At 46.3% G+C, this 22,330-nt stretch overlaps 1 protein-coding gene across 8 annotated transcripts in view; it reads left to right on the top strand.

Annotated features, from left to right (window-relative positions):
• Window positions 1-22,330, top strand: part of DIAPH2 (diaphanous related formin 2) — a 1,435,719-nt gene that overhangs the window by 784,126 nt on the left and 629,263 nt on the right. For all 8 annotated transcript variants that reach the window (XM_063938356.1, XM_063938358.1, XM_063938359.1 and 5 more), the window contains one exon: window positions 13,365-13,604. In XM_063938356.1, the coding sequence (XP_063794426.1) occupies window positions 13,365-13,604 (240 nt within the window). The remainder of the gene's footprint in view (window positions 1-13,364; window positions 13,605-22,330) is intronic.

A 22,330-nucleotide genomic window follows, 5' to 3' on the forward strand; every position in this document is an offset into this window, starting at 1 on the left:
GAAAACTGACTCGCTGTTTATCCTGTATGCACCCAACAAGCTGGGTGCTCCTGCTTCAAAGCAGACGATTGCTCGTTGGATTTGTAGTACAATTCAGCTTGCACATTCCGTGGCAGGATTGCCACAGCCAAAATCAGTAAAAGCCCATTCCACAAGGAAAGTGGGCTCATCTTGGGCGGCTGCCCGAGGGGTCTCGGCTTTACAACTTTGCCGAGCAGCTACTTGGTCAGGGGCAAACACGTTTGCTAAATTCTACAAATTTGATACCCTGGCTGAGGAGGACCTGGAGTTCTCTCATTCGGTGCTGCAGAGTCATCCGCACTCTCCCGCCCGTTTGGGAGCTTTGGTATAATCCCCATGGTCCTTACGGAGTCCCAGCATCCACTTAGGACGTTAGAGAAAATAAGATTTTACTTACCGATAAATCTATTTCTCGTAGTCCGTAGTGGATGCTGGGCGCCCATCCCTAGTGCGGATTGTCTGCAATACTTGTATATAGTTATTGTTACAAAAAATTCGGGTTATTATTGTTGAGCCATCCTTTCAGAGGCTCCTTTAAATTTATCATACTGTTAACTGGGTTCAGATCACGAGTTGTACGGTGTGATTGGTGTGGCTGGTATGAGTCTTACCCGGGATTCAATATCCTTCCTTATTATGTACGCTCGTCCGGGCACAGTATCCTAACTGGCTTGGAGGAGGGTCATAGGGGGAGGAGCCAGTGCACACCACCTGATATCTCAAGCTTTTATTTTGTGCCCTGTCTCCTGCGGAGCCGCTATTCCCCATGGTCCTTACGGAGTCCCAGCATCCACTACGGACTACGAGAAATAGATTTATCGGTAAGTAAAATCTTATTTTTTCATACACAGCCTGTAACATGACAGAAGCTGATTGGTTGGCACTTTATCTCTCCCCAACCTATGATAAATCTCCCTTTATTTTCCCTACTTCATGTACACATCCACGCTAGTGGTAATTCATATTGCCTGAAGCCAATTAACCTTACTAGTATGTTTTTGTGAAAGGAAACCGGAACACCTGGAGGAAATCCACTCAAACATGGGGAAAACATACAAACCCCAAACAGTTGGGATCTTGGTGGGAATCTAACCCACTGTCCTCGATGCTGTGTGGCAGTAGTGCTATCCACTCCACCACTGTGCAGTCCATGTACTGTTTTGCACAGATTTTCCTTATTTCTTTCAGGGGGTTTTGTTATAGGTGCTATTGCTGTCTGCATGTTATTTTTGAGTTTTTGTGAGAGATATGAGGGGGACATATATATATATATATATATATATATATATATATTGCTCTTTAGCAGCCCGTAAATCGCAGAGTTAATTAAGGATAGTGAATTGTTCCTTTCGTCCTGTGCATGAAATGCCTGAAGCTTATTTTTGAGAGCTCCTTATATTTCTGAAGATTAAAATGAAAGTCCTTTAAACAACTGCTGTTACCATGGCAACTTCAAAGAGTGGCAGCCATTTTAAATGTCAAATCACCTCATTCCCGTCTCCCTCAACATCAGAAATCAAATCACTTGAAATGTATGGCTTAGCCTGTTGTGCTATGTACTATTTGCAGTGCAGTCCTGTACCGGCTGAAGCAGGCTGAAGTCCCGCAGTGACCATAATGTGTAATCAAAATATATTCTAGAAACAGGTTAACGTTGGAGTGGACACACCAGCTAGAAAGAACGAGAAGCCATTTTGTGGGCTTAATTCCTGTTCGTAAAATGAAGCCTCTAGAGTCACAACGTTAATGTAAATGAGGCATGAGGCACCTTGCAAACGTGTCGGCATTTTTAAAAATCATTTCCAGGCTGTGTTGCTGCTAAAACTGTATGTAGCACATCTGGTGTGACACTTACAGCAAATAGACCTTGGAGCACTGATAATTTTAATTTAATTTCATTATTTTTTCGCAAATAATCCGTTGCAATAAAAATCTAGTCCTCACAGATTAGTACAGTATGCGTGCGTTGTAAGAAATGCATCTACAGTATATTGGCAAATGCTCGGCCATAATTGCACAAAGTCCATGGGAATTCATTGGCTGCATGTCCGTTTGGTTCAGCCCATTAAATGACTGTGGGGGACATGTACTAAGCAGAGATAAAAGTGGAGAAGAGAGCCAGTGGAGAAGTTGCCCATGGCAACCAATCAGCATTGACGTAACATTTATAATTTGCATACTATAAAAGTATAAAGAGCAGCTGATTGGTTGCCATGGGCAACTTTTCCACTGGCTCACTTCTGCACTTTTATCACTGCTTAGTACATGTCCACCTAAGTCTCTCTGCTGTTGTTGGTAACAAGTTGGTTAATGCTAAACCAGGCATTCCTAACCTCTGTCCTCAAGGCACGCTAACAGTCCAGGTTTTCGTGATATCCATGCTTAAGCACAGGTGACTTAATTAGTACCTCAGTTATCTGATTTAGCCACCTGTACTGAAGACTAGCTATCACTAACACCTGTACTGTGAGTGTACCTTGGGGACTGTGGTTGGGAATGCCTGCACTAGAGGAATGCAGTTATATTCTAAGTCAAGATTTGCGCAGACCTCCGTGTTTTGGTGTTGGTTTTAAATCATTGTCCTATTTTGGTTTTGGCAAAACCACCCTCAAGTGTTTTATTTTTGTATCTAATTTCTTTCGAAATTGATAAAAACAGCTAAAATCATGTAACTTGGATGCTACTGTAGTATGTAGATATGTGACCGGTGGCCAGGAGACCGCCAGTGTCACACTAGTGGCACCTACATCCCGAACCCTTACTATCCCACCGGTCGACATGCTGACCAACGGGGACTGTTCATAGAGTGGGAATAGAACCTGTGGCGAGCTCAGCTCACCAACGAGCCCGCAAGGGGCTTCATTGCGCTCGCCCCCCCCCCCCCCTCCCTGCCGGGTATCTAAATGCAGGGATCCCGCCATCGGTATTGTGGTTGGCGGTCTCCTGGCCGCCAGTCACACATACCCAAACCATGTAGTATTACAGCATGAACTACAGCCCACACAGGATTCATTTTTGAGATCCTAGGTCCAAGATTTGCGGGAAGACCCGAGCCGTGTCCTGCTCAGAACCCCAAAGTGATCCGAGGTGGGACTCTGTCCCACTGGGCCATTTTTCGGGTTTTGGATTTGGATGTGGATTGGTTTTGGTTTAGGATCTGTATTTTTTCGAAAAAATCATCAAAACAGCTAAAATAACAGAATTTGCGGGGGTTATTGTTCCTATTATTAACCTCAATAACATTCCTTTCCACTCATTTCCAGTCTATTCTGAACACCTCACAATAGAGTTTTTAGGCCAAAAGGTTGCACCGATGTCGCTGGATGACTAAGCTAAGCGACAGCAGTGTGCGACACAAACACCTGGCCCACCTAGGAGTGGCACTGCAGTGTCAGACAGGATGGCAGATAAAAAAAATTGTCCCCAAACAGCACATGATGCAAAGAAAAAAAGAGGCGCAATGAGGTAGCTGTATGACTAAGCTAAGCGACCCAAGTGGCCGACATAAACATCTGGCCCATCTAGGAGTGGCACTGCAGTGGCAGACAGGATGGCAGTAAACTATGCCCAAAAAATGCTCCAAAGAGCACATAATGCAAAGAAAAGAGGTGCAAGATGGAATTGTCCTTGGGCCCTCCCACCCACCCTTATGTTGTATAAACAGGACATGCACACTTTAACGAACCCATCATTTCAGCGACAGGGTCTGCCACACGACTGTGACTGAAATGACTGATTGGTTTGGGCCCCCACCAAAAAAGAAGCAATCAATCTCTCCTTGCACAAACTGGCTCTACAGAGGCAAGATGTCCACCTCATCCTCATCGTCCGATTCCTCACCCCTTTCACTGTGTACATCCCCCTCCTCACAGATTATTAATTCGTCCCCACTGGAATCCACCATCTCAGGTCCCTGTGTACTTTCTGGAGGCAATTGCTGGTAACGGTCTTCCCGGAGGAATTTATAATTCATTTTGATGAACATCACCTTTTCCACATTTTGTGGAAATAACCTCCTACGCCGATTGCTGACAAGGTGAGCGGCTGCACTAAACACTCTTTTTCTGAGTACACACTGGAGGGGGGGGGGGGGGGGATTGCTTAAGTAAAACAAAGCCAGTTTGTGCAAGGGCCTCCAAACTGTCTTTTTCCTTTTTTATCTGACATGCCTATCACTGAAATAATCAGCAACCATTCTTTGAATGCTTCATATAGTACAGGAACAGTGTCACACAAATGAGTCAGAAATATATTTTCTCTGACGTCCTAGTGGATGCTGGGAACTCCGTAAGGACCATGGGGAATAGCGGGCTCCGAAGGAGGCTGGGCACTCTAGAAAGATTTCAGACTACCTGGTGTGCACTGGCTCCTCCCACTATGACCCTCCTCCAAGCCTCAGTTAGAATTCGTGCCCGGCCGAGGTTGGATGCACACTAGGGGCTCTCCTGAGCTCTTAGAAAGAATAGACTTAGGTTTTTTATTTTCAGTGAGACCTGCTGGCAACAGGCTCACTGCAGCAAGGGACTAAGGGGAGAAGAAGCGAACTCGCCTGCTTGCAGCCGGATTGGGCTTCTTAGGCTACTGGACACCATTAGCTCCAGAGGGATCGACCGCAGGCCCAGTCCTTGGTGTTCGGTCCCGGAGCCGCGCCGCCGTCCCCCTTACAGAGCCAGAAGCACCGGAAAATCGGCGGCATGAAGACTCTGTCTTCACCAAGGTAGCGCACAGCACTGCAGCTGTGCGCCATTGCTCCTCTCACACTTCACACTCCGGTCACTGAGGGTGCAGGGCGCTGGGGGGGGGGCGCCCTGAGGCAGCAATAATAACACCTTGGCTGGCTAAAATACCTCAATATATAACCCCAGAGGCTATATATGAGGTAAATACCCCTGCCAGAATTCCATAAAAAGCGGGAGAATAGGCCGTGAAAAAGGGGCGGAGCCTATCTCCTCAGCACACTGGCGCCATTTTTCCCTCACAGCTCGGCTGGAAGGAAGCTCCCTGGCTCTTCCCTGCAATATACAGTAACAGTAAGAGGGAAAAGAGAGGGGGGGCGTTAAATTTGGCAGTATATATACATATATTATATGAAAAGCAGCTATTAGGGACATAACTCAGTTAGTCCCTGTATATATATAGCGCTCTGGTGTGTGCTGGCATACTCTCACTCTGTCCCCCCAAAGGGCTTTTTGTGGGTCCTGTCCTCTGTTGAGCATTCCCTGTGTGTGTGGGGTGTGTCGGTACGGCTGTGTCGACATGTTTGATGAGGATAATGAGGTGGAGGCGGAGCAGATGCATTTTGAAGGGACGTCACCCCCTGCGGGGCAGACACCCGAGTGGATGAACTTATGGAAAGAAATGAGTGCACGTATAGATTCTTTACATAAGAAATTTGACGACATGCCAAATGTGGGACAGCCGGGATCTCAGCTCGTGCCTGTCCAGGTGCCTCAGGGGTCGTCAGGGGCTCTAAAACGCCCGCTACCTCAGTTTGCAGACCCGGATGTCGACACGGATACTGATAACAGTGTCGACGACGATGAGTCAAACCTAATGCCTGTCAGGGCCATTCACTGCATGATTGAGGCAATGAAAGAGGTGTTAAACATTTCTGATTTACATCCAGGTACCACAAAAAAGGGTATTATGTTTGGAGAGAAAAAACTACCCATAGTTTTTCCCCCATCAGATGAACTAAATGAAGTGTGTGAAGAAGCGTGGCTTTTCCCTGATAAAAAATTTGTAATTCCTAAGAAGGTACTAATGGCGTTCCCTTTCCCGCCAGAGGATAGGTCACGTTGGGAAACACCACCTAGGGTGGATAAAGCGCTCACACGTTTGTCAAAAAAGGTGGCACTACCCTCTCAGGATACGGCCGCCCTTAAGGAGCCTGCTGATAGAAAGCAGGAGGCAATCCTGAAGTCTGTATACACACACTCAGGCATTATACTTAGACCAGCTATTGCGTCAGCTTGGATGTGCAGTGCTGCCGCTGCATGGTCAGAAAAACTGTCAGAAAATATTGACACACTAGACAGAGACACTATTCTGCTAACGATTGACCATATAAAAGATTCAGTCTTATATATGAGAGATGCACAGAGGGAAATTTGCCGGCTGGCATCTAAAGTAAGTGCATTGTCTATCTCTGCTAGGAGATGCTTATGGACTCGTCAGTGGACGGGAGATGCAGATTCGAAGAGGCACATGGAAGTTTTGCCTTATAAAGGGGAGGAATTATTTGGGGATTGTCTCTCCGACCTAGTTTCCACAGCAACGTCTGGGAAGTCAGCATTTTTACCCCATGTTCCCTCACAGCCTAAGAAGGCGCCATTTTATCAGGTTCAGTCCTTTCGGACCCAGAAAAGCAAGCGTGGAAAAGGAGGGTCTTTTCTGTCTAGAGGCAGAGGTAGGGGAAAAGGGCTGCAACAGACAGCAGGTTCCCAGGAACAAAAGTCCTCCCCTGCTTCCTCTTCCAAGTCCGCCGCATGACGGTGGGGCTCCACAGGTGGAGCCAGGTACGGTGGGGGCCCGCCTCAGAAATTTCAGCGATCAGTGGGCTTGCTCACAGGTGGATCCCTGGATCCTTCAAGTAGTATCTCAGGGATACATGCTGGAATTCGAGGCGGCTCCACCCCACCGGTTCCTAAAATCTGCCTTGCCGATTGCTCCCTCAGACAGGGAGGCGGTGCTAGCGGCAATTCACAAGCTGTATTCCCAGCAGGTGATAATCAAGGTACCCCTACTTCAACAAGGCCGGGGTTACTATTCCACACTATTTGTGGTACCAAAGCCGGACGGTTCGGTGAGACCCATTTTAAATTTGAAATCCTTGAACATGTACATAAAAAAATTCAAGTTCAATATGGAATCGCTCAGGGCGGTTATTGCAAGCCTGGACGAGGGGGATTACATGGTTTCCCTGGACATCAAGGATGCTTACCTGCATGTCCCCAATTACCATCCTCACCAGGAGTACCTCAGATTTGTGGTACAGGATTGCCATTACCAATTCCTGCCGTTTGGACTCTCCACGGCACCAGTGGGATCGTCCACAGGTGGACATGATGGCGTCCCGCCTAAACAAAAAACTAGAGAGGTATTGCGCCAGGTCAAGAGACCCTCAAGCGATAGCTGTGGACGCTCTGGTGACACCGTGGGTGTACCAGTCAGTTTATGTGTTCCCTCCGCTGCCTCTCATACCAAAGGTATTGAGAATAATAAGAAAGCGAGGAGTAAACACAATTCTCGTGGTTCCAGATTGGCCAAGAAGAACATGGTACCCGGAACTTCAAGAGATGATCTCAGAGGACCCGTGGCCTCTACCGCTAAGACAAGACCTGCTACAGCAGGGGCCCTGTCTGTTCCAAGACTTACAGCGGCTGCGTTTGACGGCATGGCGGTTGAACACCGGATCCTGAAAGAAAAGGGCATTCCGGAGGAAGTCATTCCTACGCTTATTAAAGCCAGGAAAGAGGTTACAGCAAATCATTATCACCGCATATGGCGGAAATATGTTGCATGGTGTGAGGCCGAAAAGGCCCCAACTGAGGAATTTCAACTAGGTCGATTTCTGCATTTCCTGCAAGCAGGAGTGAATATGGGCCTAAAACTGGGTTCCATTAAGGTACAGATCTCGGCTCTATCGATTTTCTTTCAGAAAGAACTAGCTTCAGTACCTGAAGTTCAGACATTTGTAAAGGGAGTGCTGCATATTCAGCCCCCATATGTGCCTCCTGTGGCACCTTGGGATCTCAACGTGGTGTTGAGTTTCTTAAAATCACATTGGTTTGAACCACTAAAAACCGTGGATCTGAAATATCTCACGTGGAAGGTGGTCATGTTATTGGCCTTGGCTTCTGCCAGGCGAGTATCAGAATTGGCGGCTTTGTCTTATAAAAGCCCTTATCTGATTTTCCATATGGATAGGGCAGAATTGAGGACTCGTCCCCAGTTTCTCCCTAAGGTGGTGTCAGCGTTTCATTTGAACCAGCCTATTGTGGTGCCTGCGGCCACTAGGGACTTGGAGGACTCCAAGTTGTTAGACGTGGTCAGGGCCCTGAAAATATGTTTCCAGGACGGCTGGAGTCAGAAAATCTGACTCGCTGTTTATCCTATATGCACCCAACAAGCTGGGTGCTCCTGCTTCTAAGCAGACTATTGCTCGTTGGATTTGTAGTACAATTCAACTTGCACATTCTGTGGCAGGCCTGCCACAGCCAAAATCTGTCAATGCCCATTCCACAAGGAAAGTGGGCTCATCTTGGGCGGCTGCCCGAGGGGTCTCGGCTTTACAACTTTGCCGAGCTGCTACTTGGTCAGGGGCAAACACGTTTGCAAAATTCTATAAATTTGATACCCTGGCTGAGGAGGACCTGGAGTTCTCTCATTCGGTGTTGCAGAGTCACCCGCACTCTCCCGCCCGTTTGGGAGCTTTGGTATAATCCCCATGGTCCTTACGGAGTTCCCAGCATCCACTAGGACGTCAGAGAAAATAAGAATTTACTCACCGGTAATTCTATTTCTCGTAGTCCGTAGTGGATGCTGGGCGCCCATCCCAAGTGCGGTTTATCTGCAATACTTGTACATAGTTATGGTTAACTAAATCGGGTTATTGTTGAGCCATCTGTTGAGAGGCTCAGTTGTTTCATACTGTTAACTGGGTTTCATATCACGAGTTGTACGGTGTGATTGGTGTGGCTGGTATGAGTCTTACCCGGGATTCAAAATCCTTCCTTATTGTGTACGCTCGTCCGGGCACAGTATCCTAACTGAGGCTTGGAGGAGGGTCATAGTGGGAGGAGCCAGTGCACACCAGGTAGTCTGAAATCTTTCTAGAGTGCCCAGCCTCCTTCGGAGCCCGCTATTCCCCATGGTCCTTACGGAGTTCCCAGCATCCACTACGGACTACGAGAAATAGAATTACCGGTGAGTAAATTCTTATTTTTTGCTCTGGATCACACACATAGGATATATCATATATAGCAGTAGTGTATGGCAGCCGCAGTACTAGTAGTCACTGAGTGACACACCAATAGAAATATATTTTTTGCTCTGGATCACACACAGAGAATATATAGCAGTAATGTACAGCAGTACTAGTAGTGAGAGGCACGACAGTACACACAGCCCCTTATAGACAGAGAACACCTGGTCCTATGCACAGCCACAGTATGCTATATGCTGCGCACTATGTAGAGCCCTAACACAGCTACACAAGTGCCCCTAGTATCAAGTTCAACTCAACTCTCCTGCCTCCTGAAAAATAACCTCTCTGCTCTCTCCTGAAAATGGCGGCGAGACGCGGCTCTGATATAGAATCCAAAACCCGCGAGATCAGACGGCGGGATGATGATGTTTTGCCTCATTTTTGGATCTGAGTCAGACACACAAAACTGAGCCTGACTCGAATCCGGTCTCGAATCTCAAAGTACGGGCAGGTTCAATTCTCAGAGTACTGAACCCGCTCATTCCTATTTATGATCCACATTCATAAAGCCTAATTCCATTCAAAACTGCAAAAATGGTTCTGGATTGAGACAGGCGTCCGGTTTATGAAAAGCGCTACGTAACAGGTGTGCACTATATAAAAACTACAAATAAAAATTCTTCTCCCCATTCACACGAATGGGAAGCTCACGTAGCTCTGTCCTGCTCACAACCCCAAAGAGATCCGAGCCGGGACTCTGTCCGATTCATAACCACCAAAGTTCAGGTGCGTTCCTTCTTCTCCAAAACCAAACCGCTCATCTATAATTTGAAATAGACTAAAAGCCAAATACCACAGCCGGCTACAGAGTTACACTCCTGTGTGTGCGTATAATTATGTTCTGGCCGGTATCAAGCTTAAGGTGGGAAAATATTGTTTATGATCCAGGTTTATAAAGCCTTAACTCCATTCAACACTGCAAAAATGGTTCTGGATTGAGGCAGAAGTGCTGCGTAATAAGAGGTGTGCTCTATTTAACAAAATCTAAATAAAAATTCTTCTGCCATTCACGTGAATGGGAAGCTCATGTAGGAGGAGCCTTGACCAGGGCTATCTTAAAAGCAGTGTAGGCCCCTGGGCAAAACAATGCAGTGGGGCCCCTACCCATCCTGCAGCGTTAGGGGTGGTGGTGGTGCTATCATCGGCAGCTTTGATGTCCCGCGGGCGGTAGGGGGTGTTCTATCTTCCGCTCAGCATGTAGGACCTGGAGCAGTAATTTCTGCTAATAACCCCTTTACTGCACAGATGGGGCTGGAGGGAGAACACTAAACTGTAGAATGGGGCATTGTGCTGAATGACGGGGCCCTTGTACGTGACTTCCTGGGTGGTAGGGGGTGTTAATGCACAGGGGAGGGGTGGATAGTGGGAGGGCAGCTTGCATTACGGCTGATATCTCCAGTTCCTGGAAATAGATTTCTTAGCTTTTAATGGCATAAACCACTAGAGAGTCCCACCTTTCAGGAGATACTGGGGACACCTTTCATGAGGTACTGGGGACTTGGGGATCAGAGTTCAGGAACCAGAGCAATCCACCAACGGAAATATTAAACTGCATACCAGACATGTGGAGCTGGAGCAGGGACCAGCTGCTGGAAGGCTGATATCTCTGGTTCTGGGCGTAGTAGAGACAAGCTGCAAGTGTCCACTGAAAGAAGAGAGTTACAGATTTTTGAATTTACCCTTAAAAAAACTCTAAGTCAGACAGAACCCTAGATATCTGACTACGAAGAGCAATTGACAGACTCGGATGGGGACCACTGATTTGAAGTCTGATATCTCCAGTTCCCCAGGGCCGATTTAAAAAAAAATCTGGTACCCCTGGAAAAAGGGGACCCTCAGCTATCAGACTAGGGTCCTTATATTCCTGGAGCCCTTGTGCAACTGCCCATTGAGAACATACAAAAAGGCAGCCATGGCTTTGACAACCCAATGATGGGCAGGAGTGGTTGATGCAGTCAGTGGTCTACTCACAGAATTGCTATGTAGGCCCAGTGCCTTCAAGTAGAACTTTGCAGTTTTCTTAGAATACCCAATTTTGCTCTAAACGAAATTGCGGTATACAGTAGTTGAAATTTAATACGACCTTTCTTATATCCAAAATGACTTATAACAATGTAATGTTCGTTTTGTCTGTGCCCTGATTCCTGCGATCTCATGTATATACGTGTATATGTATTTTATGTCTTGTAAGTGAAAGTATACATTCTCTGTAGCAAATGACAGCAAAAAGCATCTGAAAATAACCGTCATGTATGGAATCCATTGTTACTGGTCACACGTCAAAGGAACATGCATCTTACATACAACTACGCCTTATCTATAGGAAATGACTTCATTATCTCAAGGACCAACTTTCAGTCCCCCGGTTAAGTACATCTCTTGTTACCCACATTTCCCCCCTATACCAACACACTTTCCTGTTTTCCTTGTAAGTGATCATGTTTTCAACATGTTAAAATATTACCTCATCAAAGCAGCCATTAACTATAATTGAATACTTCAGTGCGTAACCACACAGTATTTTATCACAATTCAGTGTGTAATTACACTAAATGCTCTGTGATTTCCTGCGTGTCGCAGCTCCTGCCGGTTATAGTAATATTGAACAGCATATAGCATGCCAAATCTGGCACTCTGTGTAATTACAGTAAGCCGGGACTGTGTGCAGCCATTTATGTGTTAACCTTGCCTTTACTTTTTAACCTGTTTTAATCCAGTAGAATTGTTAGGAGAGGAGATGGGTGTATGAAGCAATGGATTTGGTAAAATAATCTCCCATTAGTATAACACAGAATGGCAAGTGATGCCTGAGAGTCTAACGCAGTAAAACTATGATTAGTGGGGGGGGGGGGGGATGGCTCACACCTCCTCAAGAGGACCGGTTTTGAAGTTTGGCCCAAGCAGCCAATCAGATTCTAGTGATCATTTTATACAATGTACTGGATTGTTGCTACGGGCAACTTTTCAACTTATCATCTTTAAAATGTTTGATACATTCCTCTTAGGTCTCAAGAGTTTGTATTTATATGAAGTTATTTGGTCCATCCCCAAAGTGGGTGTGCTGTAGAAGACCTATAGTGTCTAGGTAGACAGTCATTAGGTGGACCCCATATGGTCAACGGGTAAAAGGTGGGTAGTGGGAAAGGCCAACAGGTACAAGTGGTCAACGCAAGTTGCGTTTTTTGCCCCCAGTTTTTTTTTGTGTGTAGTTTTTTTATGTTTCATCATATGCAACCACAATCAGTAGAAACGCGTCGGGGAAAAGTGGCTCACTGCGCTCACCACAGGTTGCTATTCCCAATCAAAGGGTCTATGTGCTAAGCCTTGGACCAAGATCAAATGTTCGGAGATAAAGTATCGGCCAATCAGCTCCTAACTGCCATGTCACAGGCTGTGTTTGAAAAATGACAGTTAGGAGCTGGTTGGCTGGTACTTTATCTCCATCCACTTTATCTCCATCCAAGGATTTGTGCATAGACCCCACCAGCGATGGACTGGGGCTCCAAAACGTCTCGGGCATTTGTGAGGGCGCAGCGCCCCGTTGTACGGGGCGTGCCGCGAGTCATGGGGGCGTGGACTCATGGCATGCCCCCATTACCATGGCGATGCTTGCTGGGGGCGGGGGCACACCGCAAAACCGGGGCGTGGAATCTCTGCACACCCCATTTCCATGTAGACCAGTGGGGCGGCTGAACCAGAGAGCCGGAGGCTGCGCTGTGCGCGCCCTTCCCGACTCTCTGAGGGACCAGATCATCCCACCTGCCCATTGGCCCTTCTGGCAGTCCAGCCCTAGACCCCACAGTCTATGTAGATAGTAAATCAAGCAAATGTTGGGAAAACATGTTTAAAAAAAAACAAAAAACTTGAGTTGGCCATTGCTATGTCAAACTTTTTGTACCTGTCGACCTTAATGCATGTTGACCATATGGTGTTGACCCATTGACTGTCGAACTATCATCCGGATAGCCCCCAGAGCTTATGTGTTATAAATATGTAACACTAATGTATAATCATAACTCCCCCCTTCCCCAGACAGAAATGTAATGAAAGATCTTAAGCAGCGCTACGTAACTCATCTTATCGTAGTATAACATCAGTACATATTTGCAAATATCATTTTACTTTTATTAAAAATGCACCAAGAAACTAAATACACATGAAGAAATACAATGCACAAAAAAAACGTTTTGCACCACTCGCATATTTTTTTTTGTTTTTTTTGTTTGATACACCTCCCCCTGGGACCGTGTTATAACAGTGGGTACACAGACAAACCTTTCTGTAGCTGTGCAAGACTAAGTTATTAATCCTCCCCTCCTCTTTTTCTTCTTTTTATATATATATATATATACAGATGAGCACTGTGAAAATGCTCAGGTCCCGACTTAACGGTATATTCTTCAAGCTGACGTTTGACGAGCAGATCAGCAACATCAAACCGGATATCATAGCGGTAACACTGGCCTGCGAGGAGCTGAAGAAGAGTGACAAGTTCAAGCGGATGCTGGAATTAGTATTGCTGGTGGGGAATTACATGAACGCCGGCTCCAGAAACGCCCAGTCGCTGGGTTTTAATATCAGCTTCCTCTGCAAGGTAAGACTGCTACCATGTATCCTAGGCATCTACCTATCTGCAGAGCTCAATACAAAGCCGGAGTAAGACGCCACGGCCTAGGCAAGATAGTGGTTTCAGTAGCAAACGCACAATTTTTAGAGGGGGGTTTCCAAATGTCAGTAAACAATCTCCCACTCTGCAGAACGTTGGAGCAAATGCGGGAGTTTGGGGAGCGGCAGAAGAACCTAGTACTGACCCTGGTCATTAATGTAAACAGTGGTCTTTTTTTTTTTACACTGGATACTGTATGGAATACAAGTCTTAATATTTATCACTATAGATGGTCAATAGTATAGGCTGTATCAAACAAAGTGGTCAGGAAAAGGTTAAACATACCATAATAAATAAATACATTAATTAATCCACAAACATAATAGAACCAGTACTACACTTTCGAAGCACACATTCTCCCACCTCGTGGTAAGGCTCCTGTCTCTGCTTCCTGGTAGCTACTTTCTGGTCCAGAGCACTGATGGAGGGCTCCAATCCACACACACAGCAAACTTGGTAGGAGAAGCTGCTACCAGAGCTCTAGTAATCATATTATATACCATTGCTATTGTTATCATAATGTGAGCCACTTGCCAAGAGTAGGGGGGTTTCCGTGCAACCGGAACCCCTCCCCTCCCCCCCGCATTTACCTATGAGCTTGAGCCCCCATCTGTTTCACACGCACAAGAAAGCCATTCTCTTTAGTGCTACTAGGCAGAAGCTTAGGTTGCCTAATGGATGATCTGGCTCACACTCTGTATACCATACAGCCTTAAGAAAGCACAGAATAGTGGGTAGCAGATATTCCTTTTTTTAGCTTTCTGTGGTCTTGTTATTGCAGGTTTAGGTTAGGTGATACTGTGCAGCGTAACACCAGAATATAAATGTTACTATTACTATTTCAGAGGACTTTATGCACTGTAGCTTCCATCAACAGAAACTGTTATGACCTTATTCTGCCGTAAAGATTGTAGCAAATGTACATGAATGTAGGAAATATGTATCCATTCCTGTATTCTCCCGTCCTAATATGCATACAGCACATTAGGGGGGAACCTAGGGGAGAAACAGATACATTTACGCTGTGCCGGTTTACCAAATAGGCAGAGTAGGCACCGGCCTATGGGCCCCGCACTTTTTAGAGGCCCCGCGACAACAGATCAAAATAATATTGATTTGATCTTGAAAGAAAATGACAATCAAGCTTTCTTACATTGTTTCCAAAAGAGAGAAAAAAATAATCAACTCAAAAAAACAAAAACTTTACAATAAAGATGTAATGTACCCATGAACAACTTAAAGTACATAAACCATGGACATCAGATTCACATTCCAGATTCCAGATCGGAGACTGCTGGTTAAATGGAAAAAAAAAAACGTATTAGGAGATGAGTAACGAGGGGGGCCCAAGATTTCGACTGCCTAAGGGGCTCCACAGGGATTAATCCGGTGCTGCACATATGTAATATTTCTGCCCTATTCATGGGGATAGGGAATTTCCAATCCTACTGTAGATCAGTAACAGACCCCAGCACCACATAATCATATCTGCATCAGGAAATTGAACACAATTGACATCTATTTTAATCATCGCTGTTATTTAAAATGTTTATTGTGGCTGTTCAGGTTTTACACCCTCCACCTCCCCCCCCCCCCCCCTCCCTCACTAATGTCGCCTTTCTCATTCTTTTCATATGAGAGTAAAATATATCTTGTGTTCCTGACTAATGTAAATAATTAAACACTGCTTTTATTTTATTTTATTTGTCCCAGGTAAGTTTATTATATTTTATTTGTTTTTATGACATCACTTTGATTTTTTTTGACAGTTTTTTTTAATGTTTGTTTATTTATTTATTTTTTTCCTGACAAGCAAATGCTTTTTGGCATTTCAATTATTAAGAGACTCAATAATCTGAGCTGATTCAGAACAAAAGTGTTTCAGCGCAGGAAATGAACAGGGCGCGTTATGGGGGGAAGAGAGAGAGAGAACTGCTTTCTCCGTACTGTAATTATGAGTGACACTGCAAAATTAGAGGCATAAGTGAAAATGAAAAGCAAACGCGTTGTGATAATTAGAGCAGCAGACTCTGCTTATTTGTGTGCGGGAGCTAGTCACATACACTTAATCTGAGCCAGTTTGCAATCACTCTCTCTCTTTTTTTTTTTTTTTCATTTTGGATTAAAAAAAGGATTTGGGATTAAGTAGTGCATTATAAATACAGGCTATGAGATTGGTTTCTTGCTTAGTACTTGTCCACGCTCACATCCTCCGATGAATGAAGCATGGATTAACCTGGTTTAGCTGTGTATGGTGCATTAGCCACGCCGCGGTCAGTGGTCAGCACAGCCAGCCGGAAATGAATCGTGATTCTGCTGCTAAATGAGCATTGGCTGCGCTGTCAGAGTACGGAACGTCTGAGCGCAGTACAGTCTGTACCTACACGTAGCATCTGATGCCTGCAGCTGTGCAGGAGTTACTGTCCTGGCTTAGGGGGTCATTCCGAGTTGATCGCTTGCTAGCTACTTTTGCAGCCGTGCAAACGCATAGTCGCCGCCCACTGGGGGACTGTATTTTTGCTTTGCAAGTGTGCGAACGCGTGTGCAGCCGAGCGGGACAAAACATTTTTGTGCAGTTTCTGAGTAGCTCTGAACTTACTTAGCCTTTGCGATCACTTCAGTCTTTTTGGTCCTGGAATTGACGTCAGACACCCGCCCTGCAAACGCCTGGACACGCCTGCGTTTTTCCAACCACTCCCAAAAAACGGTCAGTTGCCACCCACAAACGCCATCTTCCTGTCAATCTCCTTATGATCGGCTGTGCGAATGGATTCTTCGTTAAATCCATCGTCCAGCTACGATCCGCTTTGTACCCGTACAATGTGCGTGCGCTTTGCGGTGCATACGCATGCGCAGTAGTGACCTGATTGCTGCGCTGTGAAAAATGGCAGCAAGCGATCAACTCGGAATGACCCCTTTAGTCATTAAAATGCATTGTATTATTATTATTATCCTTAGGAACAAATAGCAATCCAGGTGACACAATTAACAATCCTTATTAGCGTAACCTGTTATTAAACCATGCAATATTTGCACAAAAGTGTCGGCTGCACTAATATATTCTAGGCCAGATTGCTTTTAACACCCCGTGTCTCCCTTGGCTAAGGTTCCTAAAATATCCCTTTAATCAGGATACATACTGTATGAACTACACAGGTTCTGGGGCTGGCTGATTTCAAGTCTGCACTTCTCCCGGTTTTAATCAGCCAGATAACCTGTGTAATTCATATGTGTCACGGGTTACAGGGATATTATTGTAACCCTACCCTAGGCCAATGGGGATCAGTAGAATACATCAGGTGGTTACCATATTACCTGGTCCTAATCTCAATCACCGTGTCATTTAATCCTTATTATCCAACCTGGCAAAGTGCCACCAGATGGGACACACCCAGTGGTTAAAGTGGGCCGGAACGGGGCGGAACTGCGTTCCGTCACCTCTAATTGCAGGCGGAACCAGTTCCGCCTCCGTCCGGCCACAGCATCAGGTCCCCACTGCATTGTAAAGGTGGCAGCGGCCGCCAGCCAATCCTGGCTCGCGGACCGGCTGCTGCACCAATCAAAAGAAGGGGCGGCATTTTTAAAATCGGGCGTGAGCCAATCACGGCTCGCGGACCGCCAGCCAATGAGAAGCTGCCAAGTGTCAGCTTCTCATTAGCTGGCGGTCTGGGAGCCGTGAATGGCGCACAATCAAAGTGCAGCCTCGCTTTCTCCAATAGCAGCCCTGCCCGGTCCTCTCACATCACATCTCACACCCCCCCCCCCCCCCCCCCAGCCGTCACTCAGTCACACCGCATCTCCTCCCCCAGCCGCTACTAACACCGCATCTCCTACGGGGTCCCACCTCCACCCCTCTCCTGCCAGGGGAAGCCAAGTCGTGGGATTACTAATGTATTACATGGTGGCACAGTTTTCCAGCAGGATTTGTGACTGTCTGCTGCTGCTTATCGGAGGTGACCACCTAGTAGCTGCTAATCGGGGATGGGGTCCGTGTCCTGCAGCTTCAGTCTATTAGGGCAGTGCCTCTGAAAAAGGTATGAGTGCACCTGCCACTGACTGTGAATACTTTAATGTTTATAATGTTTCATGTGTCAGAAAGGGGTGTGACCTTACAAGGAAGGGGCGTGGCCACACAAAAGTTGCAGTTGGAAAAAAGCACAGGGGGTGAGTACCCGGGTGGCATGGGGGTTGCCTGGGGTGCACTGTGAGTCACAGTGCACCCCAGGCAACCCCCATGCCACCCGGGTACTCACCTCCTGCGCTTTTTTCCAACTGCAACTTTTGTGTGGCCACGCCCCTTCCTTGTAAGGTCACACCCCTTTCTGCGCCGCGCGCGCCTTCGGCGCACGGGGTCGTGGGGGAGGTGAGTTCCCCCACCTCTCCAGGACCACTTTAAGCCCTGGACACACCTACCATCCACCCACCAATCAAAATGTACTATTCTGTTTCCTGGTCAAGCACCAAATACTGCAAACAACCTTCCCCCTTGATTTTAAATATCGAGTACCAGGAGTGAACTAATTATCCAATCAGAGAGATGTTACAGACGTCCATTCAATGAACTCAGCACCAGTAAATGTACCAGAAGATAAGGGGGAGGTTGTTGTATATAATGTGCATGTATACAGTATCTATCTATCTCTCTATCTATCTATCTCTCTATCTCTCTATCTCTCTATCTATCTATCTATCTATCTATCTATCTGTCTATCTATCTATCTATCTATCTCAATATACAGTATTACCATCTTTTAGCTATCATTAAATTGAATGAACTTGATAAATGATAGCTACAAGCTGATTAGTTGCTAGGGGCAACTTCTCTTGTCCACATTAGAAGGTTTGATACATCCCCCACTTGTATCCGGGGGTGTTATAGTTACTGCTGTGGGGGGGGGGGGGGGGGGGGGGGATTTTCTGATCAAAAACACGTGAATTTTTATTTTAAATTGGGTACTACTCACTGTAGTATATTATATGGGGGCACTGTGTCCGGTACACAGGCCCCTTAGTTCCAGGGGGGCCTGCCCCACACACACTGTACCCATTGTTTTAGTACTCACCTCTCCGGAGTCTGGCGTTCACTGCGGCAGCCCTGTAAAACCACTGCGCTATTTTGCCGGAGCCTTCCGCATGAATAGTAGATCTAGCACAGCGCAAGAGACTAACGGCACTGTCGATCACGGAGTCTACGCCGCAGGCGAGAGAGAGGAGACGGCCGGATGTAGAGTTTGTACACGGGTCCCCTCCTCTCTTAATATGCCCCATGCAGTTGCCCATAGTGCAGTTACCGGCATCTAACATCATACGTCGGCTATTATCCGCAATTAACCAGCACAGTATGACTTTGAATCGAAGAAGTTGACGCCCAGTTAATATTTATCATTCTTGCGCCTTGCTCTGGACTCTCTCTGTAATCCGCTCGCCAAACACCCATCTCTTCCCCGTCGCTGATCTGTCATCGTCTACTGGAAGCGAACTCAGGAGAGCGCACGCCTGCCTTCACCAAAGTTCTGTAGAAATAAAAGCAATCTGCGGAGAAATACCATCATGTTGCAATAATTATAGCGGAAAAGACATTAGGATGTTTTTTTTTTTTTTATGAAATATTATATCCGTTGTACAGGCGCGTCATAATCTTCTGGAAAATCAATGGGGGTCATTCCGAGTTGTTCGCTCGCAAGCTGCTTTTAGCAGCTTTGCACACGCTAAGCCGCCGCCTACTGGGAGTGAATCTTAGCATATTAAAATTGCGAACGAAAGATTAGCAGAATTGCGAATAGACACTTCTTAGCAGTTTCTGAGTAGCTCCAGACTTACTCGGCATCTGCGATCAGTTCAGTGCTTGTCGTTCCTGGTTTGACGTCACAAACACACTCAGCGTTCGCTCAGACACTCCTCCGTTTCTCCAGCCACTCCCGCGTTTTTCCCAGAAACGGTAGCGTTTTTTCGCACACTCCCATAAAACGGCCAGTTTCCGCCCAGAAACACCCACTTCCTGTCAATCACACTCCGATCACCAGAACGAAGAAAAAACCTCATAATGCAGTGAGTAAAATTCCTAACTGCATAGCAAATTTACTTGGCGCAGTCGCACTGCAGACATTGCGCATGCGCATTAGCGACTATTCGCTCCATTGCGACAAAAAAATAACGAGCGAACAACTCGGAATGACCCCCAATGTTCTTTCTACAAAGTCTTCATGGTTAGGATATAGCGGCAAACATTTGCATGGGAGGTCAGAAGCTACAAACCTCGCCAAACCCAGGGGGGTGTACGGATCCGATCAGGCAGCAACGTTCCTCATATTTTGGTTCACAGAACAAGACATTATCTGTTTCTCTGATTTGCTGATAATCTGCAGGAATCCAGGGATAACGGAGGAAATTACCAGAGGATAACTGAGTAATGAGCCTTCGAGAGTGATAAAGTTGAGAGAGATAAAGTAACAGTCCGCTTCCAACTGCCATATTACACGCTGTAATTAGAAAAATGACAGGAGCTGGCTGGTACTTTATCTCTCTCCGAGGTTTAGTAAATAGGCTCCTAAGTCGTAAATTTGCCTGGGTAAATATCCATCTGCAAACTGTACTGAGCAAGCATAGAGAAAATTTGCGCACACGCTTGCAGTCTACATACGCGTTTCATGATGCATACAGATGGAGCGACGCTCAATGTGGCTGCATCGCAGACGGGGGCGTCCGTCGTGCCTAGGTGCGCCGCCGATCACACAGAGATGCTCTCATTCACTTTGAATGGGGCGCGTGCGCGTCTACGATGCACACGCATCCCGTTCGTGTCCGGAGTCTGCCTCACCGAACGCACTCGGTCGCATATGGAGCAACGATTAGCATGGCTCTATCTGTATGTACATGAACATGGACTGGAAAAGCAGACGGTTGGATCCATCCATTGCAAAATGGGTGGCAACTGGGCAGCTTCCATGCAATTGCACTCGATTGGTCAGTTTCAGAGTTTCATGGGTGTGTAGGCGTACAGTACCGTCATACGTGTTTGTTGCGTGCAGACACAGATGAGACACCTGTATATCTGACAGACCTTTTGCTCCGGGAAGGGGGTTGGGTGCAAGTCCTGATATTAATTATTGTGACTGCAGACAAAAAATCAGGTGGCATCGCATTACGATGAATGGATGCACGCATTGACGGTATGCAGTTAAGTTGCCGGTAGTCGGGATCCCGGCAGTCAGGATATTGACCACGGACAATGACGACAGCAGGAATCCCGGCTAACAGGGGCTATTCCCCTTGTGGCTAATTCCTTGAGTGGGGGAGGAGCGATTTGAGTAAAAACTAGCAAGGTTTTATTGCCCAAAAAAATGCTGCACTATGGGCCTAATTCAAACCTGATCGCTCGCTAGCTATATATTGCAGCGCTGCGATCAGATAGTCGCCGCCTATGGGAAGTGTATTTTCGCTCTGCAAGTGTGCGATCGCGTGTGCAGCCGAGCGGTACAAAAAAGTTTTGTGCAGTTTGAGTAGCTCAGAACTTACCCAGCCGCTGCGATCACTTCAGCCTGTCCGGGCCTGGAATTGACGTCAGACACCCGCCCTGCAAACGCCTGGACACGCCTACATTTTTCCAAACACTCCTAGAAAACGTCAGTTGACACCCACAAACGCCTTCTTCCTGTCAATCTCCTTGCAATCGGCTTTGCAAATGGATTCTTCGTTAAATCCATCGCTCAGCAACGATGCACTTTGTACCTGTACGACGCGCCTGCGCATTGCGGTGCATACGCATGTGCAGTTCTGACCTGATCTCAGCGGAAAAACCTACCGTGCGATCAGGTCTGAATGACCCCCAATGTCGCAACCTTGCTGCTAATTGAGTCTCGCCGTTATGGATCCCATGTCTATAAAATTGAGGAACATATTGCCTCAGGCTGCTGTTGCAGCATTGGCGATATGACAATCCGCTTACATTACCAACAGGAAACAGCGAGCAATTTATTGACTTTTCTTTGGGGGGAAAAATAAATACATTAAAATTTCTGTACATAACTTTTCAGCAAGTTGCCGCAAACAATTTCAGTGCATCACAAACTTCCCGAACCCTTGCAGAATACAGTCGCATTTATCTTGGTAAAACACACATCCGTTTTAACAAAGTGTGTTCTTTTCACTCCAGCACAATTATAGACCTTTATGATTAATGGCTTCATACCGTTATGTGTAAACCATACTTGTTCCGATGCGGAATTCTCAGTGTAACCCGTCAGGTTCTTGTACCTATTCTCACAAAGGAACTCCGCACGCAGTATATCTGAACATATTCCAAGTACACAGACAATCTGCTGTCGCTACATGCACTAGGATAACTGAGGGATATTTGCAATTTGTTTTTTACATAAGGAAGAAAATAAAATAACGCTGAACAGAAGATCTGGGAAGACATAATGGGTTATAGACGTAGGTGAGTGGTGTGCACTATGGGGGTCATTCCAAGTCACTATGCCGCCTCCCACTGGGAGTGTATTTTAGCTTAGCAGAAGTGCGAACGAAAGGATCGCAGAGCAGCTACAAAGTTTTCTTTTTGTGCAGTTTTAGAGAAGCTCAAAACCTACTCAGCGCTTGCGATGACTTCAGACTGTTTAGTTCCTGTTTTGACGTCACGAACACGCCCTGCGCTC

Source organism: Pseudophryne corroboree, chromosome 8 (genome assembly GCF_028390025.1).
Source record: "Pseudophryne corroboree isolate aPseCor3 chromosome 8, aPseCor3.hap2, whole genome shotgun sequence".
NCBI classification, from domain to species: Eukaryota; Metazoa; Chordata; class Amphibia; order Anura; family Myobatrachidae; genus Pseudophryne; species Pseudophryne corroboree.